Source organism: Schistocerca americana, chromosome 11 (assembly GCF_021461395.2).
Source record: "Schistocerca americana isolate TAMUIC-IGC-003095 chromosome 11, iqSchAmer2.1, whole genome shotgun sequence".
In the NCBI taxonomy this organism is placed as follows: Eukaryota; Metazoa; Arthropoda; class Insecta; order Orthoptera; family Acrididae; genus Schistocerca; species Schistocerca americana.
The window spans coordinates 126579909-126605866 of record NC_060129.1 but is presented as its reverse complement, the minus strand read 5'-3'; the positions used below and the strand labels follow the sequence as shown (position 1 = coordinate 126605866).

The window sequence follows — 25958 nt, the reverse complement described above, 5'->3', positions numbered from 1 at the left end:
TGTGTTTGATCATTCTTCCCCTTTTCCTGCACCCACACCAATTTCCGACTGCTTACAGCACACAGCCCACACTGCAGCACTGTCAGTTTAATTATAACCACATAGTTCAATGTCACTTATGACACTCAGGTTCATCCGGGGTGGAATGAGGACAATATTATGAAAAGCACACTATATAGTGGATATACTGAATTGCAGACAGGCACAACAGAAAGACTGCAAAACAAGTAAGCTTTTGGCCAAAAGGTCATCTTCTGAAGAAAAATAATACTCACACACATTCATGCAAAAAAAAAAAGGCCACAAGTTGCCTTCGCGTGACTGTGTGTGTTGTCTACCCCAGAAGAAGACCTATTGACCAAAAGCTTACTTGCTTATTTGTCTTTTGTTGTGTGTGTCTGTAGTTCAACATCTCCACAATATGGTGAGCAGGAATCTTTTGTTTTCTTAATATTGACACTCAGATTTAATTTTTTTGAAATTCAGTAATTGTAGACCATATATGGTAGAGCCATATGAGAACTATCTTCCAACAATTGTTTTTCAAAATTATATAAACATTTCTACAACCAATATTCAGAACTACTAACATTTTTCAGAAAAGCTAGTTTCTTCCTAAACTATGTGTTGTACAGTGATATCTTCAGTGGTACATGTGGAAACTGTCTGCAAAATAGATTTAGTGGTAAAGGTTTTTAAAACAACAGTGAAAGCTCCAAAAACATCCTCATAAGTCCTTGAATGCTGTGATGAATGTCTGCACATAAATATAAAGGCCTTGCCCAGGCAATTAATTGCAAACAAATATCAATGTAATGCTGGGAGACAACTTTTAGAGCAAAGGCATCCTGGACAGAATTGGCTCCACTCAATTTTCTAACCTGAAGATTTTGGTGTCACGGGCAAAAACAAATGACAAGAAAATGGGTACACGACAAAAGAAATTTAAAATTCAGAAAGTGTTGCAGCACAAGACAGAAGTCAAAATTTGATTACGTATCCTGCCCACATTTTTAATCTCTCACTAAATTATGTATACAACAGAATGCAACAATGAAGGATGGTGGTGTCTGGCTATCACACACACAGTCAAATAAAATTAATCTATTAGCAATACTCATAATTGTAAATATAGTAATCATATAAATAACAAGTTTGTCTTCAAACTTCTGTGGAATCGTCCATAACAGGAATGAAACAGTAGAATTAATCTAGGGACTGCAGGTCAATCCACTTATATCGTGGTCGTCTCACACTTGCTGGATTTTTATAAAATAAGTTCACAAAGTTTGAATAATTCATCAACCTTAAGAGTATAGATTAACAATATGGAGCTAATGCAGTGATAACATTACATATATGCCCATTTACACAAATCTAGGACAACAGGCCCAAATCTGTTTTTTTTTTCTTTTTAATTACCAAATATTACAGCAGTAGCCTGAACAATAATACCTGACCCTGGAGAAGCTTGGTTAGGTAACTGACAAAGTCACGTGCTGGCTCAAAAAATTGGATTCAATTTACTGGTTCAACAATTACCAGGCAACAAGAGGCACACGCTATACAGATATTATCAAAACAAAAAATTCTGCACAGGCACAATAAATTGCATGTTATTTCTCTCCCAGTCTCTGCTTCACCTACCCCCCTCCCACAAAAAATTTCAAATTATGTAAATGGCCTATCTCTTGCATAATATGTAGTAAAGTTAAAATACACTTACTGTGGCTTATTTTCCACATAAAGACTGTAACAATATTATTTAATGAACTTGTCAGCAACAAAATACCCAATACCAACTAGCGGCACGATAAAATAGGTATTACTAGAACTCAATAAAAGCAACTTCTCTCAAAGTGGAAATTTCCTCTGTAAGGCAAACAGTGCTCTTAACAACAGACAACCAGTAATTTGCAGACTCGGCAGGAGTAACCTGTCGGGACGACAGTGCAGCCGTCCGGAAGCGTACGGCTCCCCTCGTCACAAACATCACGACGTCTCGTGATGGCAGAGAATCTGGTACCGTAAGCCACGCCGTGAAACTTCCTCGTGGGCCGCGTCTGTCAGCAGCAGAGGAGTTCTGCTGTGGTGCAGTCGTCCCCCAGTGGCCGCTAGGACTCGCCGCCGTACTCCGACTGCTGTCGGGGCTGTGTGGCGGTGGCCGCAGTGGACGAGCTCGCTGTCGGCACAGTACCAGTGCTGGGGCCCACCGTGGTCACCCAGCTGGAAGACTCTCTTTCAGATAGTGGCTGCTGTTGCTGTGAAGGGCTGCTCGCACTGAGAACTTCCATCGGCCTTTGGAAAGTACAAATGGTCGGTATCAGTAAAAAGCAAACGAAGGACACATGCAATTGAAACTCTGTTACACAACTAACATAGGGAGAACCTGATACAAGCATTTTCAATAATTAAGCAAATAACTGTACCGGAAAAATGATTTATTTAATCAGTACAGTTTTTGTCTATTTTTTCACTTAATCCTCACCATCTTCCCTGCTCCTGTCCCACTGATTATGTCTTTTAATTCCTCAGCAGAGCATTCTTTGCCTCGATCTCAAAACCTTTCTGTACATTTTTTTCCTTTCCCCTTCATTGCTATTGATCCTTACGCCATACGAGGCTTCTTTTCTTGAACTGAACAGATAAAAATCTGAAGCGTTGAGGTCACGACTCTGAGAAGGACGAAGCAGGAGCTCCCAAACCACTCTGCCAACAGTTTCCAGCAAAAGTGTCTTAGAATTATATACAGAGTGAATCAAGAAAGATTTTACAACTTTGGAGTGCTATAGAAATTTACTGGGATAACTTACAGAATTGGTAGATGTATCGTTTTGCAGCAAACAACCTCAAGTTTGATTCATGTAGTGCACAGTTAAAACGGCTACTTTCACTAGTGCGGAGTACGCTTGCTGTGTGTTTCGGCTTCGTGAAACGAACTCTGCAACAACTTTTTGGTGTAAATATGGGACAGCAAAATTCCGTGTCCAATCCTGGAACAAGTTCGTGACACCCCCAAAAGTTAATGTCTTTTGTGCTCTTAGCAAATTCTTATTCATGGAGAAAACAGTCACTGGTATTGTGTGTCTGGTTGTGCTTGAAAACTTTTTAATTTCACAGAGCAATGAAGACGACCGAGATGGGACGGTTTGCTACCAGCAACGCAGTGCACCACCTCATTTCCCGACAGAAGTTCGAGGTTTCCTCAATCGCTTCCCTGATCGTCGGATTGGCCGTGAAGGGTCAATCGCATGGCCACCTCACTCCTCAGACTTGACACCACTGGATTTCTTTCTCTGGGCTTTTATTAAAGACCGTGTGTATGTCCCTCCTTTACCAAACAATTTAGCCAACCTGAAAAATCAAATCTACACTGCCATTGCACAAGTTATGCCCAACTGCTACAAGGAGTGTGGGAAGAAATTGGTAACCGGTGGGATGCTTGCCAAATCATAAATGGTAACCACATAACCAAAATGAGACTTCAAACTTTTAGGTGAAACCTGAGGCTGACTGCTACAAATGACACATCTACCAATTCATAATTTATGTCAATAAATTTCTACATCATTCGAAAGTTGTAAAGTCCTATGAGGGGTGTATGTTCAGTCAGACATGACTCATATCTATAATTCAAAGGTCGTGACAGCTGTTAGATGAGAAAGTTTCAGTAAAAACTTAATGAGTGGCGGTATTTGTGGCAGGGAGAGTGCGAAAATTGGGAATTTGGATCTGATGGGAAGTGTGTCTAGATGGCCGAGACAATTCTGGCAACCATTCTAGAGAGGCGGTCTGATGCAAATTTTCAACTCTCACTGGTGCATTGCTGCAATGCCCTGTGAGGCTGGAAGTTATTAGTTCCTTCCCTCCTCTTCCCCATCCTGTTTCCTTTCCATTCCTTTCACTCCAATTAATCATTTAGCTGGATCATATGTGGTCGAGCCCTGTCTTCCGCCTGCCCTCCTGGACATTTAATCTTTAGTGTGGGCTTGACTTCATTCTCAATTGTGCCAGAGTGGTATACAGTATTGACAGAGAGTTGTTTCTACAAAACAGTCACAGAAAATTAAACCATAGACACTCTTGATAACCATAACTGTCCCAGGTGATTGTAGAGTTTCAAATTTCTTACAGACAGGCGATTCATGGTGTTTCCACCCCATGCTTTGATTCTGGCTAGAAATGCATTCCAGTTTCATCACAGGTTAGCATCCTATCCAAAAATATATCACCTCCATTACTGGAATGATTTTGGAGCTTGGTGCAAATATAAAATCTGTGTTCTTTGTGATGGGCAGGATGCTCTCTGGGAACCCAACTTGCAGAAGTTTTGCTGTATTTCGGTTTTTTTACCTGTAAGGAATCAATTTCTCAGATAAATGAATCAATACAAGCCGACACTGAGGTCGATACTGCTAACAGACACCCCAAGCAGTGCTCATCACTTGCGTTTCTGTGGACACTTAAGCGTTTTCATTCATGTGTAAAAACATGCACAGTTTGTGCAACTACTGGTGTGTTATTTGCTCATTTGAGAGATTATTTCTGACGGTTGTGTACTTTGCGAAAGTAAAAACCAGATCACAAAATGCTCCTCTTTGAAAATGCTTTTCTCATGTGGACACGACATTGTAATTAAGACTATAGGTGATATGGTTATAACAGTTGACTAACACTTTTCACAATATTGTCAGCTAACACTTGGAAACATTTCAGCTCCTGGCATTAAGTCCTTTTGTCTGTTTAATAATTGAATGGGTAAAATTTCTCCAATGTGCAAACATGTTTGTGTATGTCTGCTTACTGCATTACAGCTTACTCCCTTTTTAAAATAACAGGATAACTGAGTAACATCCACAGGCAATTGACATCCAGCCTAGCTTTCACTGTTCAGTGGAACCATTACCTTTTAAATAGTAACAGTGCTATTTAGCATAAAACGCACGAGCTGGGGCAAGTTAGTTTAAACATGAACCTGCCGTGTGCTCATCACTAACTAGCTGTAGCTCCATCACATGCATTTCCAATCTATGAATGTTTGGAAAAATTTGCTCAATTCGAGATCACTCACCCTCTCCTCAGACCTCATTATCAGGTTGTTTTTCTCTGCCTGTATATTTCAAGTGCAAAGACAACATTTTTCAGTACTGGTTCCATCTTATTTAAATTGCGCATTTCTGCCTTCCCGAGCTGACAGTCATGAATAAAAAACAATCCACGAAGTGATATATGCGCTTGTGTCTGTATATGTGTGGATGGATGTGTATGTGTGTGTGTGTGCGCGCGCGCGAGTGTATACCCGTCCTTTTTTCCCCCTAAGGTAAGTCTTTCCGCTCCTGGGATTGGAATGACTCCTTACCCTCTCCCTTAAAACCCACATCCTTTCGTCTTTCCCTCTCCTTCCCTCTTTCCTGACAAAGCAACCATTGGTTGCGAAAGCTTGAATTTTGTGTGTACGTTTGTGTGTCTATCGACCTGCCAGCACTTTCGCTTGGTAAGTCACATCATCTTTGTTTTTAGATATATTTTTCCCACGTGGAATGTTTCTCTCTCTCTCTCTCTCTCTCTCTCTCTCTCTCTCTCTCTCTCTCTCTCTCTCTCTCTATATATATATATATATATATATATATATATATATATGATGAGACTTACCAAACAAAAGCGCTGGCAGGTCAATAGACACACAAACATACACACAAAATTCAAGCTTTCGCAACAAACGGTTGCTTCATCAGGTAAGAGGGAAGGAGAGGGAAAGACGAAAGGATGTGGGTTTTAAGGGAGAGGGTAAGGAGTCATTCCAATCCCGGGAGCGGAAAGACTTACCTCAGGGGGAAAAAAGGACAGGTATACACTCGCGCACACACACACATATCCATCCGCACATACACGGTGTCTGTGTATGTGCGGATGGATATGTGTGTGTGTGTGTGTGTGTGTGTGTGTGTGTGCGCGCGCGCGCGAGTTTTTCCCCCTCAGGTAAGTCTTTCCGCTCCCGGGATTGGAATGACTCCTTACCCTCTCCCTTAAAACCCACATCCTTTCGTCTTTCCCTCTCCTTCCCTCTTCCCTGATGAAGCATCTGTTTGTTGCGAAAGCTTGAATTTTACTCAGATAATTTATTGTTGTCAGTGGTGACCATCTTCAGATCACATGTTGCCACTTATTTAGTTTTTAATAAATTTAAAATTTAATTTCTTTTGCACTTTTAACATATTTCATCATATTGCTGTAAAGACTTATAGCATCTCATAATTTCAGACCTTACCAGTTTCTGCATAATTGCAAGTTTTTACTTGATTGCATTTTATGTAACTGTACAGGGCCACTGTAAGTGATTAATTTGTTTTCACACTTCTATATTTCCCAAGGTATTGAACGTACAAGTACGATTGGTTCACGAATAGAACTGTAAACACACACAGTCTCCATTGTGCCCAACAGTTGGTGTTATGAGTGCAGCGCTTTGAGAAAATGGTGACAAAGTAAGGAAAGAGTTTTTGTGTTGGAATATGCAAGATGTTTACTGTTACAACAGTGAATTTCACCTTCCAACAAGATGAGGCACCACCTCACTGGAGCAGACTACCTAAATGATGAACTTTTGTATCGCTGGATTGGGCATAGGGATGAAGATGATGTGGCTCTTTTCCCTCATCCTCCTAGGTCACCAGGCCTAATACCTCGTGACTTCGGGGGTATGTTAAGGATTGTGTTTACACACCCCCCTTGCCGAGAACACAAACAGCTCAGAGAATGCATCAGTGCGACAGTGATGGCCATTGAGAGGATGTCACTACATAAAGTACGAAACGAACATGACTACCGCTCAGTCATGTGTCGTGTGACCAGAGGGGGCACTCTTAGAACATTTGTAGTGTACAAAACACAAACTTGGCGAGTTTCAAGCTCTATTCATGCATCAAGCATGTCTGTACATGTAATAATATGGAAAATAGATAGCTCTGAAAATGAATGAATCAATTATAGCAGCCCTGTATATAGGTTAAATATGCATACAGTAGTGACACCCAACTAGTTTGCAACACAAACGTATTTTTTGTCGTCAACAGTAGCGCCATTTACATTACGTCTTTGCTGCCACTATGAACTAGTTCGTATCATATTTTTTTGCTATGTTCGACAAAGCCAAACAGCATTTTTTTCTTTCTTGGTGATTATTATACAGGACATTTTCTAAACATGTACTTCATCACCTTTTTAGGCACACTCATACTATACATATGAAAGTAATACTTTTCATTGCATTATAATATATTGTTTACGAGATATAAACTGCCTAATAGTTGCACTCAGTTTCCACTTTTTTCTGCAGATCTGAAGATAGCCACCACTGACCGAAATAAGATAGTCCAACAACAAAAAGTTTTGTGAACATATGCTGGAATAAAACAAACATAGTCTGCACTATGTCTGCTTTACTGCAAGTTACAAGGGGTCACCTTCCAACAGTTCAGTCCGTTCTACTTAAATATTCCTCAGTTCGTACTGCCACACACTGTCGACAAAGGGTAGCACCGATGTGTATTTATTTGGTTGCGGGCCTTATTTTAAGTGTTGGTAAGTCTTTTTTTGAAAGTATTTGTCCAGTATGTAGCAGTGTGAGAAGTGAAACTGGTGTGACAAACAGAATGGAGAAGAAGTGAATAAAAACTTTTGTAATGTGGTGCTGCAGAAGACTGCTGAAGATTAGGTGGATAGATTAAGTAAGTAATAAATAATGAAGAGTATGGAATACATTTATGGCACAACTTGAGAAAAAGAAGGGGTCAGTCGGAGGGACACATCCCGGGGCATCAAGAAATCTTTAAAATTCATAATGGAGGGAAGTGCAGGGAGTATAAATTGTACGGGGAGTCTAAGATATGAAAGCAGTAAGCAGGTTCAAACGGATATAGGTTGCAGTAGTTATGCAGAGATGAAGAGGCATGCACAATGTAAGACTAGTGTGGAGTGCTGCATCAAACCAGTCTTCAACCTGAAGGACAGAAGAACTGTTTTCTCGTTGGACAATGTTTCAGTCAACTTGTTTCATGTGCTGTGATGGTATGTTCTGCTCCCATGTGTTTCCCAAGACTAAGGTACTGTGAAGACTTGTAGAAAATGAGCTCTAACAAGGAGAGGTCCCCAGGGGTGGGTTAGAGTTTTTGAAATAATCTACATGTGGATGTAGCTTTGGGTCCCAGGTATCTCACCCTGCAGCAATTCATCCCGGCAATCTCTTGTTTGCAAGTAATTGTCCAAAAAAAGTTAGGAATTTTATGTGAATGTCCTAGAGCCTTAAAATTATGGTGATAATTATATGGGCATTGTAGTGTAGTGGTTAGTATATGAACCTGATATCTAGGTCGTGGGTTCAAATCTCATTGGAAGATTCAAAATTTCTTATTTTTCAATCTTTATTGAAATCTCTCTGATCATTATTTTTATTCAACTAATTGGTTTAAGTTTGTCACATCACTTCAACCACCATATTAGCCTTTTTAATTGCTCTCATTTTTTCTTCCTATGCTTTTTTTCGTTTGGGATCTTTATGGATGTAGTTTTAATTATTTTGTGTACTGACTTCCATCTGGTTTCTTCCACTTCATTGTTTTAGATTTTCATCCATGTTATTGCATTTGTTATTTCTATGCCTGATTTTGCTTTAATATCATTTTATTTATAATCCCTTCTTTCATTTACATCTTCATCTGCACTATTTTGTCCATGGTGCAACATGAATTTATGTTTTAACTGTTTGTATGACAATTACCATCCAAAAAATAAACAGCTTAAAACTTCCTGGCAAACTAAAACTGTGTGCCGGACTGAGACTCCAACTTGGGGCCTTTGATTTGCAGGAGAACTTCTGTGAAGTTACGAAGGTACGAGACAAGATACTGACAGAAGTAGAGACGTGATGACGGGTCGTGAGTTGTCATAAGGTAGCTCAGTCATTACAGCACTTGCCAGCAAAAGGCAAAGAGCCTAAGTTCGAGTCACACTCCAGCACACATTTTTAATCTGCCAGGAAGTACACATACTGCTGTAGAGAGAAAATTTCATTCTGAACGTACATCTCATATGTAATGAAAAATACATTTTTGACACTGTTGCACAACCAATGTAAATAGAGTATTTCAACTTTTATTTTTTTTAAATAATCAAAAAGAAAGAAAGAAAAGAAGATAGGAAGAAAAAAATAAGAGCAAACGAAAAAGTTAACACAATGATTAGAATGGTGTGACAAACAATTAGAAATAGGAGAAAAGTTACAATTAAACCAATTAATTGAAAGGAGATTTCAATGATGTTTTAAAAACAAAACATTTTCAAGCATCTGATGAGATTCGAACTCATGACTGTCTACATGTCATGCTGGTATGCGAACTATTACACCACAATGCCCATATAATCATTGTTATATATTTTAAGGGTCTAGGACATTAACACAAAATTACAAAAGCCTTTTCGTTGATTACTTGCAAACGAGAGCTCAGCAGGGTAATATACCGGGGACCCTAACCTACCTTACCATATCAATGATTTCAAAAATTTGATTGCACCCCTGGTGACCTCTTCTTTCAACTGATACCATTCATTGTTTGTCGTAGTAGCACCAAATGTCTTTTAACAGGAAGCATTTTACACTCTCATATTCTGTATATAATATTTTGATTCTTGAGTTTCTCCCAGTCACGTAATAAAAAAATTCTGGTGGAGGCACTTTCAATAGTACATATCAAATTTTATAACTTGTGCAACACATTTATGGTGTTTCTCTGTTGAATTTCGTGGCACTGCAGAACTGACACACTTGATCTATTATGCCAAGGACAAAGCATCTGTGTTTGTTGTACTATTTTGTGGGACCATAAATAAATGCTTCACCTGCCAAATTTAAATTTCTACTACTTCTGCATTGCACTTACTGTATACTAATGTTTTGTTCACATGCTTACAATTATTATGTTTCACGAACTTCCTTCACTGTAACTCTACTTACTTCATCAACAGTTTCTGCATGTGTGCTTGCTGAGTGTCCCACTCGGTCCTTTCCTCTAATTTCATCTTGTTGTTCATCTGTTAAGTTTGCTCTCAATCTATTTATTCTCTTCTGTGATAAAGTTAAATATGCTTCTTTGCTCCTCATCTCTTTCTTTTCTTCATTATTCTTTCTGATTCTTTTCATTTCATCTTCTACATCTACATCCATACTCCACAAGCCACTTGACGGTGTGTGGTGGAGGGTACCCTGAGTACCTCTATCAGTTCTCCCTTCTATTCCAGTCTCGTACTGTTCGTGGAAAGAAGGATTGTCGGTATGCTTCTGTGTGGGCTCTAATCTCTCTGATTTTATCCTCATGGTCTCTTCGCGAGATACGCGTAGGAGGGAGCAATATACTGCTTGACTCTTCGGTGAAGGTATGTTCTCGAAACTTTAACAAAAGCCCGTACCGAGCTACTGAGCGTCTCTCCTGCAGAGTCTTCCACTGGAGTTTATCTATCATCTCATCATTGGCAAGATCTCCTATTTTACATCTCGACAGACTCTTAAATTTTAATATCCCACAACACAGTAAAGTTCTCTTTAATACACTGTTCACTACCTTAATCGATTCACTAATTTATTTCACTTTTCTTTGATCTGCTCTAATCAGTTTCCAAAAGTATACTGACAAGTTCGCCTCACCACTGCCTAAATATACCACTCTCACCTGCAACTTATCCCCATGACAACATGATACTGCAACATTTGAGATCATTCTCTAATGTTTTTGGAATATTTTATAACATTCTGGAACATTCCACAACAATCTGAAATATTCTAAAGGAAATCTCTGCTACTTCAGGATTCAGCATTCTCAGCCACTTCACTGAACTCCCGTAAGAAGTCTATTGGTGTGATGCCTCTCTTGGCACAGATTCTCCGAGCCCAAACTGTACAGTTGCAAACCAAAACCACCCCTGTGGACGGAGGATTACCATAACATCTAACACTATAGGGCTGCAGGTTGAGTTGTGGAGTTATAGTGATACACATGGACAAACCATACTTATTACAGCTATTTATTTCTTTAAATTAATCAGTCCTTCCCGTACATTGGACCAGGGTTTTAAACTTACAATTTTTTTACATCATGGTTACTTAAGAAGTGAACAACAGAAAACTGTAGATGGAATGTAACAATATTATGAAAAGGACAGCTGGTACTAACCATACAGCGGAGATATGAGCTTTTGGCCAACAAGGCCTTTGTTAAAAATAAATAACAGACAGATAGGAACACCCCCCCCCCCCCCCCCCCACACACACACACAGTCTCTGTCAGCTGAAACCAGACTAAAGCAGCTGGACATGATGGGAGAGGCAACCAGGTGGGTTGAGGAGGAGGCTGGGACAGAAAGGGGGGGGGGGGATAGCAGGGTAGGGGTGAGGGTGGGGGGACAGTAAAGTGCTGCTAGTGGGAGTAGGGAGTGTGCAGGGACAAGGTGGAGAGAGGGTAGGGCAGCTGGTGCAGTTGGGTGGTTAGATGGCGGGCAGGTGGGTGATTGAGGGGGGCGGTAGGGGAAAGGAGAGAAGTAAGACGACTGGCTGCGTTAGTGGAATAGAGGGCTGTGTAGTGCTGGAATGCGAATGGGAAAGGGGTCAGATGGATAAGGACAATGACTTACGAAGGTTGAGGACAGGAGGGTTACAGGAATGCAGGATATATTGCAGCGAGAGTTCCCATCTGCACAACTCAGAAAAGCTGGTGTTGGTAGGAAGGATCCTGATGGCACAAGCTGTGAAGCAGTCATTGAAATGAAGAATGTTGTGTTGGGTAGCATGCTCAGCAGCTAGGTGGTCCAGTTGTTCCTCCACCGTAATTAGTCGGTGGCCGTTCACGGGGACAGACAGCTTGTGGGTTGCCATGCCCACATAGAATGCAGCACAGTGGTTACAGCTTAGCTTGTAGATCACGACTGCTTCCACAGGTAGCCCTGCCATTGATAGGGTAGGTGATTTTTGTGACTGGACTGGAGTAGGTGGTGATTGTGGGAGGATGGGTGGGACAGGTCTCACTGAGGCCCGTACAGACCGTAATTACCCTCCGAACCTTGTACAAAAACAGATCTTCCGTGCCTTATCTTCTCAGTCATCCACCACCTCCCAATGACCCACTGCCGGGTCACAGAGGAGAATTCCCTCTCGACCCAGTACCATCCGGGACTGGAGCAACTGCATTACATTCTCTGCCAGGGTTTCGACTACCTCTCGTTGTGCCCTGAAATGAGAAATGTCGTACCCACTATCCTCCCCACCCCTCCCACAGTGGTATTCCAACCACCCGCCAAACCTACACAATATCCTCATCCATCCCTACATAGCCCCTGCTCTCGAGCCCTTGCCTCGTGGCTCATATCCTTGTAATAGACCTAGATGCAAGACCTCTCTCATACATCCTCCCACCATCACCTACTCCGGTCTGGTCACAGGCATCACCTATCCTATCAGAGGCAGGGTTACCTGTGGAAACAGTCATGTGATCTACAAGCTAAGCTGTAACCACTGTGCTGCATTCTACATACGCATGACAACCAACAAGCTGTCTGTCCACATCAATGGCCACTAACAAATTGCGGCCGAGGGATAACCGGACCACCCTGTTGCTGAGCATATCGCCCAAAGCGACATTCTTCATTTCAATGACTGCTTCACAGCCTGTGTCATCTAGATCCTTCTCGCCCTCACCAATTTTCCTGAATTGTGCAGATGGAAACTCTCCCTACAAAGTTTACACTCCCCTAACCCTCCTGGCCTCAACCTTCATATTGTCCTTCCCCATCTAGCCCCCTCCCTGTTCCCATTCCAGCACTACACAGTCCTCTATTCCACCAATGCAGCAAGTCTTTTTACTTCTCTCCTCTCCACCACTGCTAACCTCACTACCCCACCCTCCATCTAACCACCCAATTGCACCAGCTACCCTAGCCTCTCTCCACCTCATCCCTGCACGCTCCCGCTAGCAGCACTTTACTGTCTGCTACCTCCACCTCTAACCCTCCTATCCCTCCCCCTTTCCGCCCCAGCCTCCTCCTTACCCCACCTGGTTGCCTCTCCCATCATGTGCAGCTGCTCATAGTCTGGCTTTAGCTGCCAGACACTGTGTGTGTGTGTGTGTGTGTGTGTGTGTGTGTGTGTGTGTGTGTGTGTGGTCTACTTTTGATAAAGGCCTTCTTTGCCAAAAGGTCTTTTTGGGTGCGTATCTGTGGTTCAGCATGTCTGCTATATGGTGAGTAGCAACTACCCTTTCCATAATATAGTTACTTAAGAAGTGACAATTTTAACATGATAAATAGTGTAAAATAGCGTAAGTAGAATTAGCAATACCAGAGAAGGAAAGTTGCTACTCACCATATAGCAGAGATGCTGAGTCACGATAAGCACAATAAAAAGATTCACACAATCATAGCTTTCGGCCATTAAGGCCTTTGTCAGCAGTAGACACACATACACATGTGTGTATCGCGAATCAGTATCTCCTCCCCGCTATATGGTGAGTAGCAATTTCCCTTCTCTGATATTGTTACATTTCATCCTGGATTTTCCATTGTTTGGTAAGTAGAATTAAAAGTTATATCACTATCTACTAACAATGTAAACATCAATACTAAGAACTAATAAGGTTAATGTTACTACTACTACTACTACTACTACTATCATCATCTTCTTTTCTTTCTCAGACCTTAGGTCTGGTTAAAAATGGAAAGTGACGCGGACCTTGATCAAGCATCACTTCCTTTTAACTGCACGGTGTATGTTATATTGCATTTAGGAACTTTCGGGTAATTGTACATGTATCAATAATTACGGATTTCTGTAGATGTATATATAAGTTTGGATGTAGCTGTATTGCATTATGTACTGGTGGATATTGTATGGTATGACTCCTGTAGTTGAGAGTATAATTGGTATAATGTCAACTTTATCCTGATGCCACATGTCCTTGACTTCCTTAGCCAGTTGGATGTATTTTTCAATTTTTTCTCCTGTTTTCTTTTGTATATTTGTTGTATTGGGTATGGATATTTCGATTAGTTGTGTTAATTTCTTCTTTTTATTGGTGAGTATGATGTCAGGTTTGTTATGTGGTGTTGTTTCATCTGTTATAATGGTTCTGTTCCAGTATAATTTGTATTCATCATTCTCCAGTACATTTTGTGGTGCATACTTGTATGTGGGAACGTGTTCTTTTATAAGTTTATGTTGTAAGGCAAGCTGTTGATGTATTATTTTTGCTACATTGTCATGTCTTCTGGGGTATTCGGTATTTGCTAGTATTGTACATCCGCTTGTGATGTGATCTACTGTTTCTATTTGTTGTTTGCAAAGTCTGCATTTATCTGTTGTAGTATTGCGATCTTTAATAATATGCTTGCTGTAATATCTGGTGTTTATTGTTTGATCCTGTATTGCAATCATGAATCCTTCCGTCTCACTGTATGTATTGCCTTTTCTTAGCCATGTGTTGGATGCGTCTTGATCAATGTGTGGCTGTTAGATGATACGGGTGCTTGCCATGTAGTGTTTTCTTTTTCCAATTTACTTTCTTCGTATCTATTGATGTTATGTGATCCAAAGGGTTGTAGAGGTGGTTATGAAATTGTAGTGGTGTAGCCGATGTATTTATATGAGTGAGTGCTTTGTGTATTTTGCTAGTTTCTGCTCGTTCTATAAAGAATTTTCTTAAATTGTCTACCTGTCCATAACGTAGGTTTTTTATGTCGATAAATCCCCTTCCTCCTTCCTTTCTGCTTAATGTGAATCTTTCTGTTGCTGAATGTATGTGATGTATTCTATTTTTTGGCATTGTGATCGTGTAAGTGTTTTGAGTGCTTCTAGGTCTGTGCTACTCCATTTCACTACTCCAAATGAGTAGGTCAATATTGGTATAGCATAAGTATTTATAGCTTTTGTCTTGTTTCTTGCTGTCAATTCTGTTTTCAGTATTTTTGTCAGTCTTTGTCTATATTTTCTTTTAGTTCTTCTTTAATATTTGTATTATCTATTCCTATTTTTTGTCTGTATCCTAGATATTTATAGGCATCTGTTTTTTCCATCGCTTCTATGCAGTTGCTGTGGTTATCCAATATGTAATCTTCTTGTTTAGTGTGTTTTCCCTTGACTATGCTATTTTTCTTACATTTGTCTGTTCCAAAAGCCATATTTATATCATTGCTGAATAATTCTGTTATCTTTAGTAATTGGCTGAGTTGTTGATTTGTTGCTGCCAGTAGTTTTAGATCATCCATGTATAGCAAATGTGTGATTTTGTGTGGGTATGTTCCAGTAATATTATAGCCATAATTTGTATTATTTAGCATGTTGGATAGTGGGTTCAGAGCAAGGCAGAACCAGAAAGGACTTAATGAGTCTCCTTGGTATATTCCACGCTTAATCTGTATTGGCTGTGATGTGATATTTAAATTTGTTTGGATATTAAGTGTGGTTATCCAATTTTTCATTACTATGTTTAGGAACTGTATCAATTTGGGATCTACTTTGTATATTTCCAATATTTGTAGTAACCATGAGTGGGGTACACTATCAAAAGCTTTCTGGTAATCAATGTATGCGTAGTGTAGCGACCTTTGTTTAGTTTTAGCTTGATATGTCACCTCTGCATCTATTATCAGTTGCTCTTTACATCCTCGTGCTCCTTTGCAACAGCCTTTTTGTTCTTCATTTATAATTTTGTTCTGTGTTGTATGTGTCATTAATTTCTGTGTAATGACTGACGTTAATATTTTGTATATTGTTGGTAGGCATGTTATGGGGCGATATTTAGCTGGATTTGCTGTGTCTGCTTGATCTTTAGGTTTCAGATAAGTTATTCCCTGTGTAAGTGTATCAGGGAATGTGTATGGGTCTGCAATGTAACTGTTAAATAATTTAGTTAAATGTGAATGTGTTGAGGTGAACTTCTTTAGCCAGAAATTTGCTATTTTATCTTTTCCAGGGGCTTTCCAATTGTGAGTAGAATTGATTGCTTGGGTGACTTCATGTTGCAAAATCATCACTTCAGGCACTTGTGGTATCATCTTGTATGTGTCTGTTTCTGCTTGTATCCACCGTGCATGCCTGTTATGTTGTACTGGGTTTGACCATATGTTGCTCCAGAAGTGTTCCTTATTATTATTATCATTATTATTATTAAAAGATCTTGTACAGTAACATCGTTGTAACTGGCAACTTGAAGTACAAGTATTTGTATAAGTTTCTTTTTCAGGTCGAAAGGGACGATCTTTTTGCATCTTTGTAGGGTTTCGACGGTTGCTAATAACTTCTTGAAAATTGCAGCTAAGTGCTCCGCTCATTTTAGGTTCTCATCTATTATTATTCAAAGACTCTTTACTGAGGGAGTGGAATTTGTGTGCGCCTCATTCCTGATATTTGTGGCTAATAATGAGCCTACAATGGACAACAAGGATAGCTTGGGTTTTGATGGATTAAGCTTTAATCCTTTATTCTTTGCGCATTTTGATACACAGAGGTCAGCATTGAAATTCTCTTGGTTGTACCTCTTCATTACAGCTTGTGTAATTTATACGCATAGAATTAAACATACTGCAATTAAATGATAGCTGTGAGAACCAGTTGTAAATGCTGGACATACACTGTGTCTTGTGACAATTCAGAATTTGTGCCAGACCATCACTCTACCCCAGACTACTCACCAACTGAGAGCAGCTGCCTCCACTGTCAGAGCAAGCCTGAGTCAGACTTTTCTCTGTTTTTTTATCGTGCCGTACCTCACTCAGTAAAAACAAAGTACTTACAGGTTGGTCTGACTCCTTAGTCCCCTTTTTCTCAGGAACAGGTGAAGTTATCAAGTTGAAATTCATGCCAGATACTACAGTCTATGGTCCCTTTAAGCTTCTAAGTGAATGCAATTAAAAGACACAACCATTTATGTCATCTTTTGATATTTGCAGACTCACTCATCAAAACATATAGGGTACTGTACAAGTGAGGGGGAAAAAGAAAACCTGAAAATTATCTAGGAATTGATTTAGAAAGTACTGGAATTCCCAGGACCAATATCATGCCAGTATTGATATTGATAATAGGCAAAAATCTTTGAGATTCTACATTCGCAGGATGGACAAACTACCTATATAGGTAATTAAGTTTGTATAGATCCATCAATGCACAAGTCCTACTCGCATTTACTTACCTGTATTTTTCTCGAGTCGTCAGTCTTCCGACTGGTTCAAAGTGACTTGCCACGAATTCCTCTCATGTCAACTCACTCACCTCAAAATAGTGCTTCACCGTATGTCCTTAATTATTTGTTGGATGTAGTCCACTCTCTGCCTTCCCCTACAGTTTTTCCCTCTGTAGAACTCCCTTAAGTACAACAGAAGTTATTCTACATGTTCTTAACAAATGTTCTATCCTCCTGTTCTGTCTTCTTGTCAGTGTTTACCATTTTTAACTTTCTTCCACAGTTCTGAAGGGAACTTCCTGATTATATATCCTACTAGTCCACCTAATTTTCAACATCCTACTATAGTACTACATTTCAAATGCTTTGATTCTCTTCATTTCTGATTTTCTCACAATCCGAGATTCACTACTGTACGATGCTGCACTCCTAACGTACATTTTCAAAAGTTTTTCCCTCAGTTAACCACCGAAGTCTGGTACTAGCAGACCTCTCTCTGTCAGCAATGCCTGCTTTGCTTCTGCCAATCTGCTTTTGATGTCCATGTGACCATCATGTGTTATTTATTTCCAAGGTAGCAGAATTCTTCCACTCTGTCAATTTTGCTGTCCACAACGTCGACTGTATGGAGGGTAGCCATGCATGGAAGTGAAACATGGACGATAAATAGTTTGGACAAGAAGAGAATAGAAGCTTTCGAAATGTGGTGCTACAGAAGAATGCTGAAGATTAGATGGGTAGATCACATAACTAATGAGGAGCTATTGAACAGAATTGGGGAGAAGATGAGTTTGAAGCTTGACTAGAAGAAGGGATCAGTTGGTAGGACATGTTCTGAGGCATCAAGGGGTCACCAATTTAGTACTGGAGGGCAGCATGGAGGGTAAAAATTGTAGAGGGAGACCAAGAGATGAATACAATAAGCAGATTCAGAAGGATGTAGGCTGCAGTAGGTACTGGGAGATGAAGAAGTTTGCACAGGATAGAGTAGCATGGAGAGCTGCATCAAACCAGTCGCAGGACTGAAGACCACAACAACAATGTGGATGTTAAGATAATCGCTAATACTTTTTACTTTTTTCATTCTTCAGTTTACTCTCAATTCATGGCAGGTGCTCATTAGACTGCTCATTCCATTCAGCTGGTCCTGCAATTCCTCTTCACTTTCACCGAGGGTAGATATGCCACCATTGAGTCTCATCACTGACATACACTATGTGATCAAAAGTATCAGGACACCCCCAAAACCATACGTTTTACGTATTAGGTGCATCGTGCTGTGCCTGCTGCCAGGCACTGCATATCAGAGACCTCAGTAGTCATTAGACATCATGAGGGAGCAGAATTGGGTGCTCGGCAGAACTCACAACTTCAAATGTGGTCAGGTGATTGGGTATCACTTGTGTCATACGTCTGTACGCGAGATTTCCACACTCCTAAATATCCCTAGGTTAACTGTGTTGGATGTGATAATGAAGTGGAAACGTGAAGGGACACATACACCACAAAAACTACAGGCCGACCTCGTCTGTTGACTGACAGAGACCACCGACAGTTGAAGAGGGTTGTAATGTGTAATAGGCAGGCATCTGTCCAAACCATCACACAGGAATTCTAAACTGCATCAGGATCCACTGCAAGTACTATGACAGTTAGGTGGGAGGTGAGAAAACTTGGATTTCACGGTCGAGCGGCTGCTCATAAGCCACACATCGCGCCAGTAAATGCCAAACGATGCCCTACTTGGTGTAAGGAGCATAAAAATTGGACAACTGAGCAGTGGAAAAGCATCGTGTGGAGTGACAAATCATGGTACACAATGTGGCGATCCGATGGCAGGGTGTGGTTATCGCGAATGCCCGGTGAACGTTACCTGCCAGCGTGTGTAGTGCAAACAGTAAAATTTCATAGGCAGTGATATTATGGTGTCGTGTTTTCATGGAGAGGCTTGCACCCCTTGTTGTTTTGCGTGGCACTATCACAGCACAGGCCTACATTTATGTTTTAAGCACCTTCTTGCTTCCCACTGTTGAAGAGCAATTCAGGGATGGCGATTGCGTCTTTCAACACGATCAAACACCTGTTCATAATGCACGGCCTGTGGCAGACTGGTTACATGACAATAACATCCCTGTAATGGACTGGCCTGCACAGAGTACTCACCTGAATCTTACAGAACACCTCTGGGATGTTTTGAAATACCCATTTTGTGCCAAGCCCCCCCGACCGACATCAATACCTCTCCTCAGTACAGCACTCTGTGAAGAATGGGCTGCCATTCTCCAAGAACCCTTCAAGCACCTGACTGAACGTATGCCTGCGAGAGTGGAAGCTGTCATCAAGGCTAAGCATGGGCCAACACCCTATTGAATTCCAGGATTGCCGACGGAGAGCGTCACGAACTTTTAAGTCATTTTTAGCCAGGTGTCTGGATACTTTTGATTACATTGTGTGTATACTTTCATCCTGAATTTTAATCCAACTCCTGAACCTTATTTTATTTCGGTTCATTGGTTCTTAAATGTATAGATTGAGTAATAAAGGCAAAAGACTACACCTCTGTCTGAATATCTTTTTAATCCAAGCATTTCACACTGTATATTCTGTTCTCATTGTTGTCTCATTACTAAGCAACGAACACACATGCTTCTCCATTCCATAATAGGCCCACCAGAGGCATGCATACAGTGCAGGGCTGCAGCCCACCCTGCAACAAGAGATGTAGCAATCTATCCCCACATACCACAAGGAGGAGCCTCTGGTAGCACTGTTCAGAAAGCTCACGTGGACGGACATACACAAAGGCAATAAAAGTCCTGGAATAGCTACTAATATCATGTCAGACCACCACCAGTGGAGCAACTTGACGTGGCATGGACTTGATAAGTCACTGGAAGTCCCTTGCAGAAATATTAAGTCATGCTACCTCTAAAGCTGTGCGTAATTGCTGAAGTGTTGCTGGTGCTGGATATTGTGCAGGAACTGACCTCTACATTATATCCCATAAATGTTGGATGTATTCACGTCGGACACTCTGGGTGAATAAATCATTAGCTCGGATTGGCCACAGCGTTCTTCAAACCAGTGGTGAACAATTGTGGGCTGGTGACACGGTGTATTGCAATCCGCAAAAATTCCATCGCCGTTCAGGAACATGAAGTCCATGATTGGCTGCAAATGGTCTCCAAGTAGCTAAATGTAACCATTTCCAGTCAATGATAGGTTCAGTTGGACCAAAGGACCCAGTCCATTTTTGTAATCACTGGAATTTTTTGAACAGACCCCACAGAGTGACAGTGTCCAGAGCATCACATCATGTCCGCACAGGGTCTGTTGTGGCTTCCCCTGGCAGTGGGGGCAGAGACACGTTGTCTTCTTTTCAGACAAGTTCCGGTTCAATGCAGAGCATTATGCTGTACATCTCCACGTGTGGAGACTTCAAAGAGAAAGAACATTGTCAGACTGGATTTGTTACCTTATGTCTGACACCTTAAGACTGGAAGCCGTGTCTAGTGTTCGAAGTCTCTGTGACTTACCTGTCGACAAGATGGTGCGAGATTGCACATTACCCGTGCTGTCCTGACTACGTCGACACAGAAGGTGTTTGACAGTTGCGCTGCACAGCACTTACTGCAGGTCTCTCAAATGCTGAAAACATCTAGTCCGGGGTTGTTGAGAGACTGACGTACCATGATTTGCTGACCACTATGACTGATGAACTCTGGCACAGATTTGATGCAACACGAAATTATGTACTGCTGTCTGTCATCCGAGTTCATTTTGACTTGTCACACTGCCGGGTTAGATCCACTTTACTGTCAGGTGTGGCAGTTTTGCACACTAAATTACGCATTCTCTCGGAAGCGTTCATTTCCTTTTATCCAGCATCGGACAAAGTTGGGACATTTATGTTACTTCTCCACTTTCCTCCATCTTCCCACTATTCTTCTCTAGAACTATTTTGTTCCAGTCCAGATTCACTCTTCTAATAGTAGTCTGGATCAAGTCAATCCTCTATAACTCTGGCTCTCCCTCTTGCTCTGAAACTAGGTAGACAATATTAAGGGGGATAGGACGTCAAACGGGCCGTCTTGGAGCAGAAGAGAGAGCACAGGACATCTTAATTTCCACTGTCTATACTTTTACGAATAAATTCATAAAACTTGGTCAGCACAACCAGGAAGGATTCATCTATTGGCTGCGTTTGTTGCTATAGGTACACGTTTCTTCATAAGTAAGACAGATTCTTCGATGAATTTTGCACAGCATACAAACCATACTTACAGGTGTATGAAACTCTAGAAATTAATTAATTTAAGAAAAAATGAATGTGCTGTTACATTTTAAACTTTATGTTTAGAAAAAACTCAAATATTAGAGTTAATTATCTCAATTTTTACCACAGTTTTTAATATATTTAATATATTTTTGAACTTCCGCCACTATAAGTGTAAATCCTGAATCCTTTCTGGTCATTCTGAGAAAGTTTTATGAATTTATTTTTAAAAGTATAGACAGTGGAAGTTAAAAATTCCTGTGGTCTCTCTCCTGCTCCAAGTCGTCCCGTTTGATGTCCTAACCCCCTTAATAGTAACCAAAGACTTTTGCACATGATTCAGTAATTGCGTGAAAGGATCTGCATAAATATTCAATCAGGTCCTGATAGAATTTCAAAGTGGCACAGAGATTGGCAACTTGCTTTAAATGTTCAGAAATTTAAAATTGTGCATGTCACAAAATGAAAAAAATATAGTATCCTATTTTTACTCTTTTATCTTCCATTGTCTTTACGTGTCCAAACCATACTAACTTACTCTTAAGTTTTCCGTAACATAATTCTTAGGAATTTCAGTTCACTAGCTTGGAGTCAACTGTCCTCTCTTCTTACAAATGTCCAGCTCTCCCACCACCCTCTATGCCAGCTGTGGGCAACCTTTGGTGACCCACAGGCCCGATTCACATACTTACTTCAGACTGCGGGACAAACCATCGTGTGACTGATGTGACAGCACCACTCCTAGCGCATAAAATCAAAACTACAGTGTGATATAGAAACAGTCAAATTTCGAAGGTTCACTTTTTCATTTTATTGATATGTTACCTGAACCCAATTTCTGGATGGACAAAACAGTAGTTTGCAAACTAGCATATAAACCACGTCAAGATTATATATAACAAACATTGTTGTATCACCGTTCATCTACATCTATACTGTGTAACCCACTGTGATGTGCATGGTAGATGGTACATTCCACAACAACATTAATTAGGCTCTCTTCCAATTCCATTCATGTACAGAGCACGGGAAGAATGACAGATTGAATGAGTGCATGGATGTTGTAATTATTCTGATTTTATCCTCACAATCCCTATGTAAGCAATATGACCTGTTAAGTGGAACCTGGAAACTCACCACCCAATGGCGCAAGTGAAGGAATTTGCAGCCTACAGTCACAGAACTGCCTGAGCCTCTTATTCAGAGGAAAAACAAAGTTTTATCATACCTTTAAACAGCTGAGGCTGCAACAGTTACACCAGTAACTCAACAAGTAATTGAAATGTATTAATGTTGGCTCTCGAGGCTCTCGTGACCTCCAGTGTTGACAATACAACCCGTTTAACTTCCTGCGTGTGCCACAGAGGTCTACATGTCATGAAAAGGGTTAAGGGGATACGGAATTGGATTTTGGGTTAAAAAATCGAATTTTTTTTGATTGGCGTATTATATTCTGCCATGTTTCCTCTTTAAAATGACGTATCATACATAGCTCTACTACAATTATAACTATTTTATTTTTATATATTTGTGAGATCGGGTATTGCGCTTTAGTTATACACGTCTCTCGTGGCTGACCATGAACTTTTTGGCAGTACCTTTAAAGTGACATGAATTCAAATATCCCGGTTTCCAGCGACTATTTATACACTAGTTGCCCGAAAATGTTTCTCTCTGGTTTCCTCAAGTTACTCTTTGACTTTGTGGCGGGACTGTTTTGTAAACAGTGTGATATAAGAAAGTAGTTGTTGTTGAGTTATTTCGTATTTAGTGCTTCATTTTTCGCAGTGAAAATGCCTAGAGCTAAAGCAAAAGTATTTAAAAAGCGTGTGAACTGGCAAAAGAAAAGAAATAATGATTCATTAGCAAAGCAAAGCAGTTCATCATCATCACTGTTGGAAAATGTGAATCCACTTATTACTGATTTGCCGAACGAACTTACACCAAATGAAAACAGTGCTTCTCATAAAAAACTAAGAGATTTGGAAGAGAAATATAATTTACTTGATAGAGGGAATGAAGTTTTTGAACTCATTGATACGAATATATTGTGTGAAGCTCTTGAAAACAGTTTGTGCTGCAAAAAATGTCATGGAAACGTTTCTCTGAAAGTAGAATCCCATGTTGGCCTGGCTGCCCAGTTTAATTTAATATGCAGTGTTTGTAAATACAGCTGTAAGTTTCCAAGTTCGGTTTCAGTAACTGTAAATAATGGATACAAGAAAACTGAACTTTATAGTGTAAATATTAGGTTAGTTTATGGATTGCGAGCAATTGGTAAGGGCAAAGCAGCTGGTGATATGCTATGTGGTGTTCTAAATCTTCCAAGTGCACCTTCAAAGTTTGAAGCTTACAATTATGTACTAGGATCTGCAGTTGAAGATGTAGCACAGAAGTCAATGCAGGTTGCTGTGGAAGAAGCAGTGGAAGAAAATGACGGCAGTCGTGACCTCACAGTGGCGTTTGATGGCACGTGGCAGAAAAGGGGCCACACCTCCAACAATGGTGTTGTAACAGCAACTAGTGTTGATACTGGCAAGGTTATTGATGTTGCAATAATGTCTAAATACTGTAGGTGCACAGGCAGGCTGAAAAATGAACACAGTGATGACTGTATTGCTAATTATTATGGTAGTAGTGGTGGCATGGAGGTTGCTGGGGTGAAGAAAATTTTTCATCGCTCTTCACAGTGGTATAATGTTCGCTATGTCAAATATCTGGAAGATGGTGACTCTAAAGCATTCAAAGAAGTTTTGGAAAGCAAACCATATGGGAACAGTGTAAATATAAGCAAACTTGAATGTATAGGACATGTGCAGAAGAGAATGGGTGCCAGGCTGAGAAGGTTAAAATCAGTTATGAAAGGGAAAAAACTAGATGATGGGAAAACCTTGGATGGCAGAGGAAGATTGACTGATTCCATAATAGACCACATTCAGAACTGCTATGGCCTTGCAATCAGGCAAAATACAGGCAATCTTGAAGAAATGAGGAGAGCTATATGGGCTTTATATTTCCACACCGCATCCACGGATGAGCATCCACAACATGATTTGTGCCCCAAAGGTGAAAACAGCTGGTGTAAATACAATAGGGGACTAACAACAGGAGAGAAATACATTCACCACCACAGTCTACCATCAGCCATCATGGCAGAAATAAAGCCCATTTTCAGAGATCTGGCTGACAGAAGTCTTCTGATGAAATGTCTTCACGGAAAAACGCAGAACCCCAACGAGTGCTTGAATAGTGTGATATGGCATCGTCTCCCAAAAACAGTGTTTGTCGGAATTAATACACTACATTTTGGTGTGTATGATGCTGTGGCAACCTTCAATCTTGGAAATATAACTAAATGCCAGGTCCTTCAAAAGTTGGGTATGTGTGTTGGTTCCCGTACGGTACGTACTATGTTCTTTTTAGATCAGCACAGACTAAGGCATGCTGATAATATAATCAAGACATTAGTGAAAAAAGCAAGACAGGTGCAGAGGGGTGCCAAAAGAAGACTTGAAGATGATTATGAAGACTGTGAAGGGGGTATTAGCTACGGATCAGGAATGTTTTAATCTTCTTTCTCCGTTTCCCGTAAGTTTACTTTTTACTTCATCTAGGAACATTATCTCAGGTACTGGTCAACCTAGAAGTCTGAAATTTTTATGACGTAGTGACATAGGTCCCTATTACATACTGAAACAACGATTTTTTAATTACTTTATTTACAAAAGACTTAGGGGTGATAGTCTAGTAAAAAGCGATGGAAAAAATTTACTCAAAAATAAATGTACAATATCTCTGTAAGAAAATACTTTGACAATAAACTGTTGTTTCAGTATTGTTGTAACATATGAATGCACATACAGTAAAATTTTTACCTCTCTGTCTCCAGTAGTTTGTGAGAAAATGTTCCCTATAGTAGGCATATATTAACATTGCGGGGATAGGTGATTCCGTATCCCCTTAAGTGTACCCCAGGTGATGCCTGGCATTCAAATAATTTTCCCATTGTGGCCAGTTAATAACATTTATATAACTGTAGGCACTTTGTCAGGGACTGTCGAAAGTCTTATAAGCAACATGTGTAGACCTTGTACTATACAGATTTTAACACTGAGCTACTAAACTGTTATGAAATGTGACAGTTCATTTGCTGATGGCAGTAACAGTTTTATTCGGTTTGACGTGTCCAGTTTCACAAGGCTTGTGCGCTTGTATGGCTCAGTGGTTAAGTACCGGTCCACAGATCCAAAGGTCCGAGGTGCGATCTCTGGTTTTGTTAACAGATTTTCTCTGGACAGTTTACGTCTACCTTCAAGAGTCCAATTTGGTATGGGTCCCACACACTTGAGCAATGTTGTAGGATGGGTCACATGAGTAGTCTGCAAGCAACCTCTTTTGTAGACTGACTGCACTTCCCTAGTATTCAACAAATAAATTAAAGTCTACTACCTGTGTTACCCCCAATC

General features: G+C 40.4%; 1 protein-coding gene across 2 annotated transcripts in view; it reads right to left on the bottom strand.

Annotated features, from left to right (window-relative positions):
- Positions 1 to 951: 951 nt before the first annotated feature.
- Positions 952 to 25958, bottom strand: part of LOC124553803 (transcriptional repressor NF-X1) — a 285701-nt gene continuing 260694 nt past the window's right edge. For both annotated transcript variants that reach the window (XM_047127780.1, XM_047127781.1), the window contains exon 20: positions 952 to 2298. In XM_047127780.1, coding sequence (XP_046983736.1) covers positions 2115 to 2298 — 184 coding nt within the window. In that variant the 3' untranslated portion in view covers positions 952 to 2114. The remainder of the gene's footprint in view (positions 2299 to 25958) is intronic.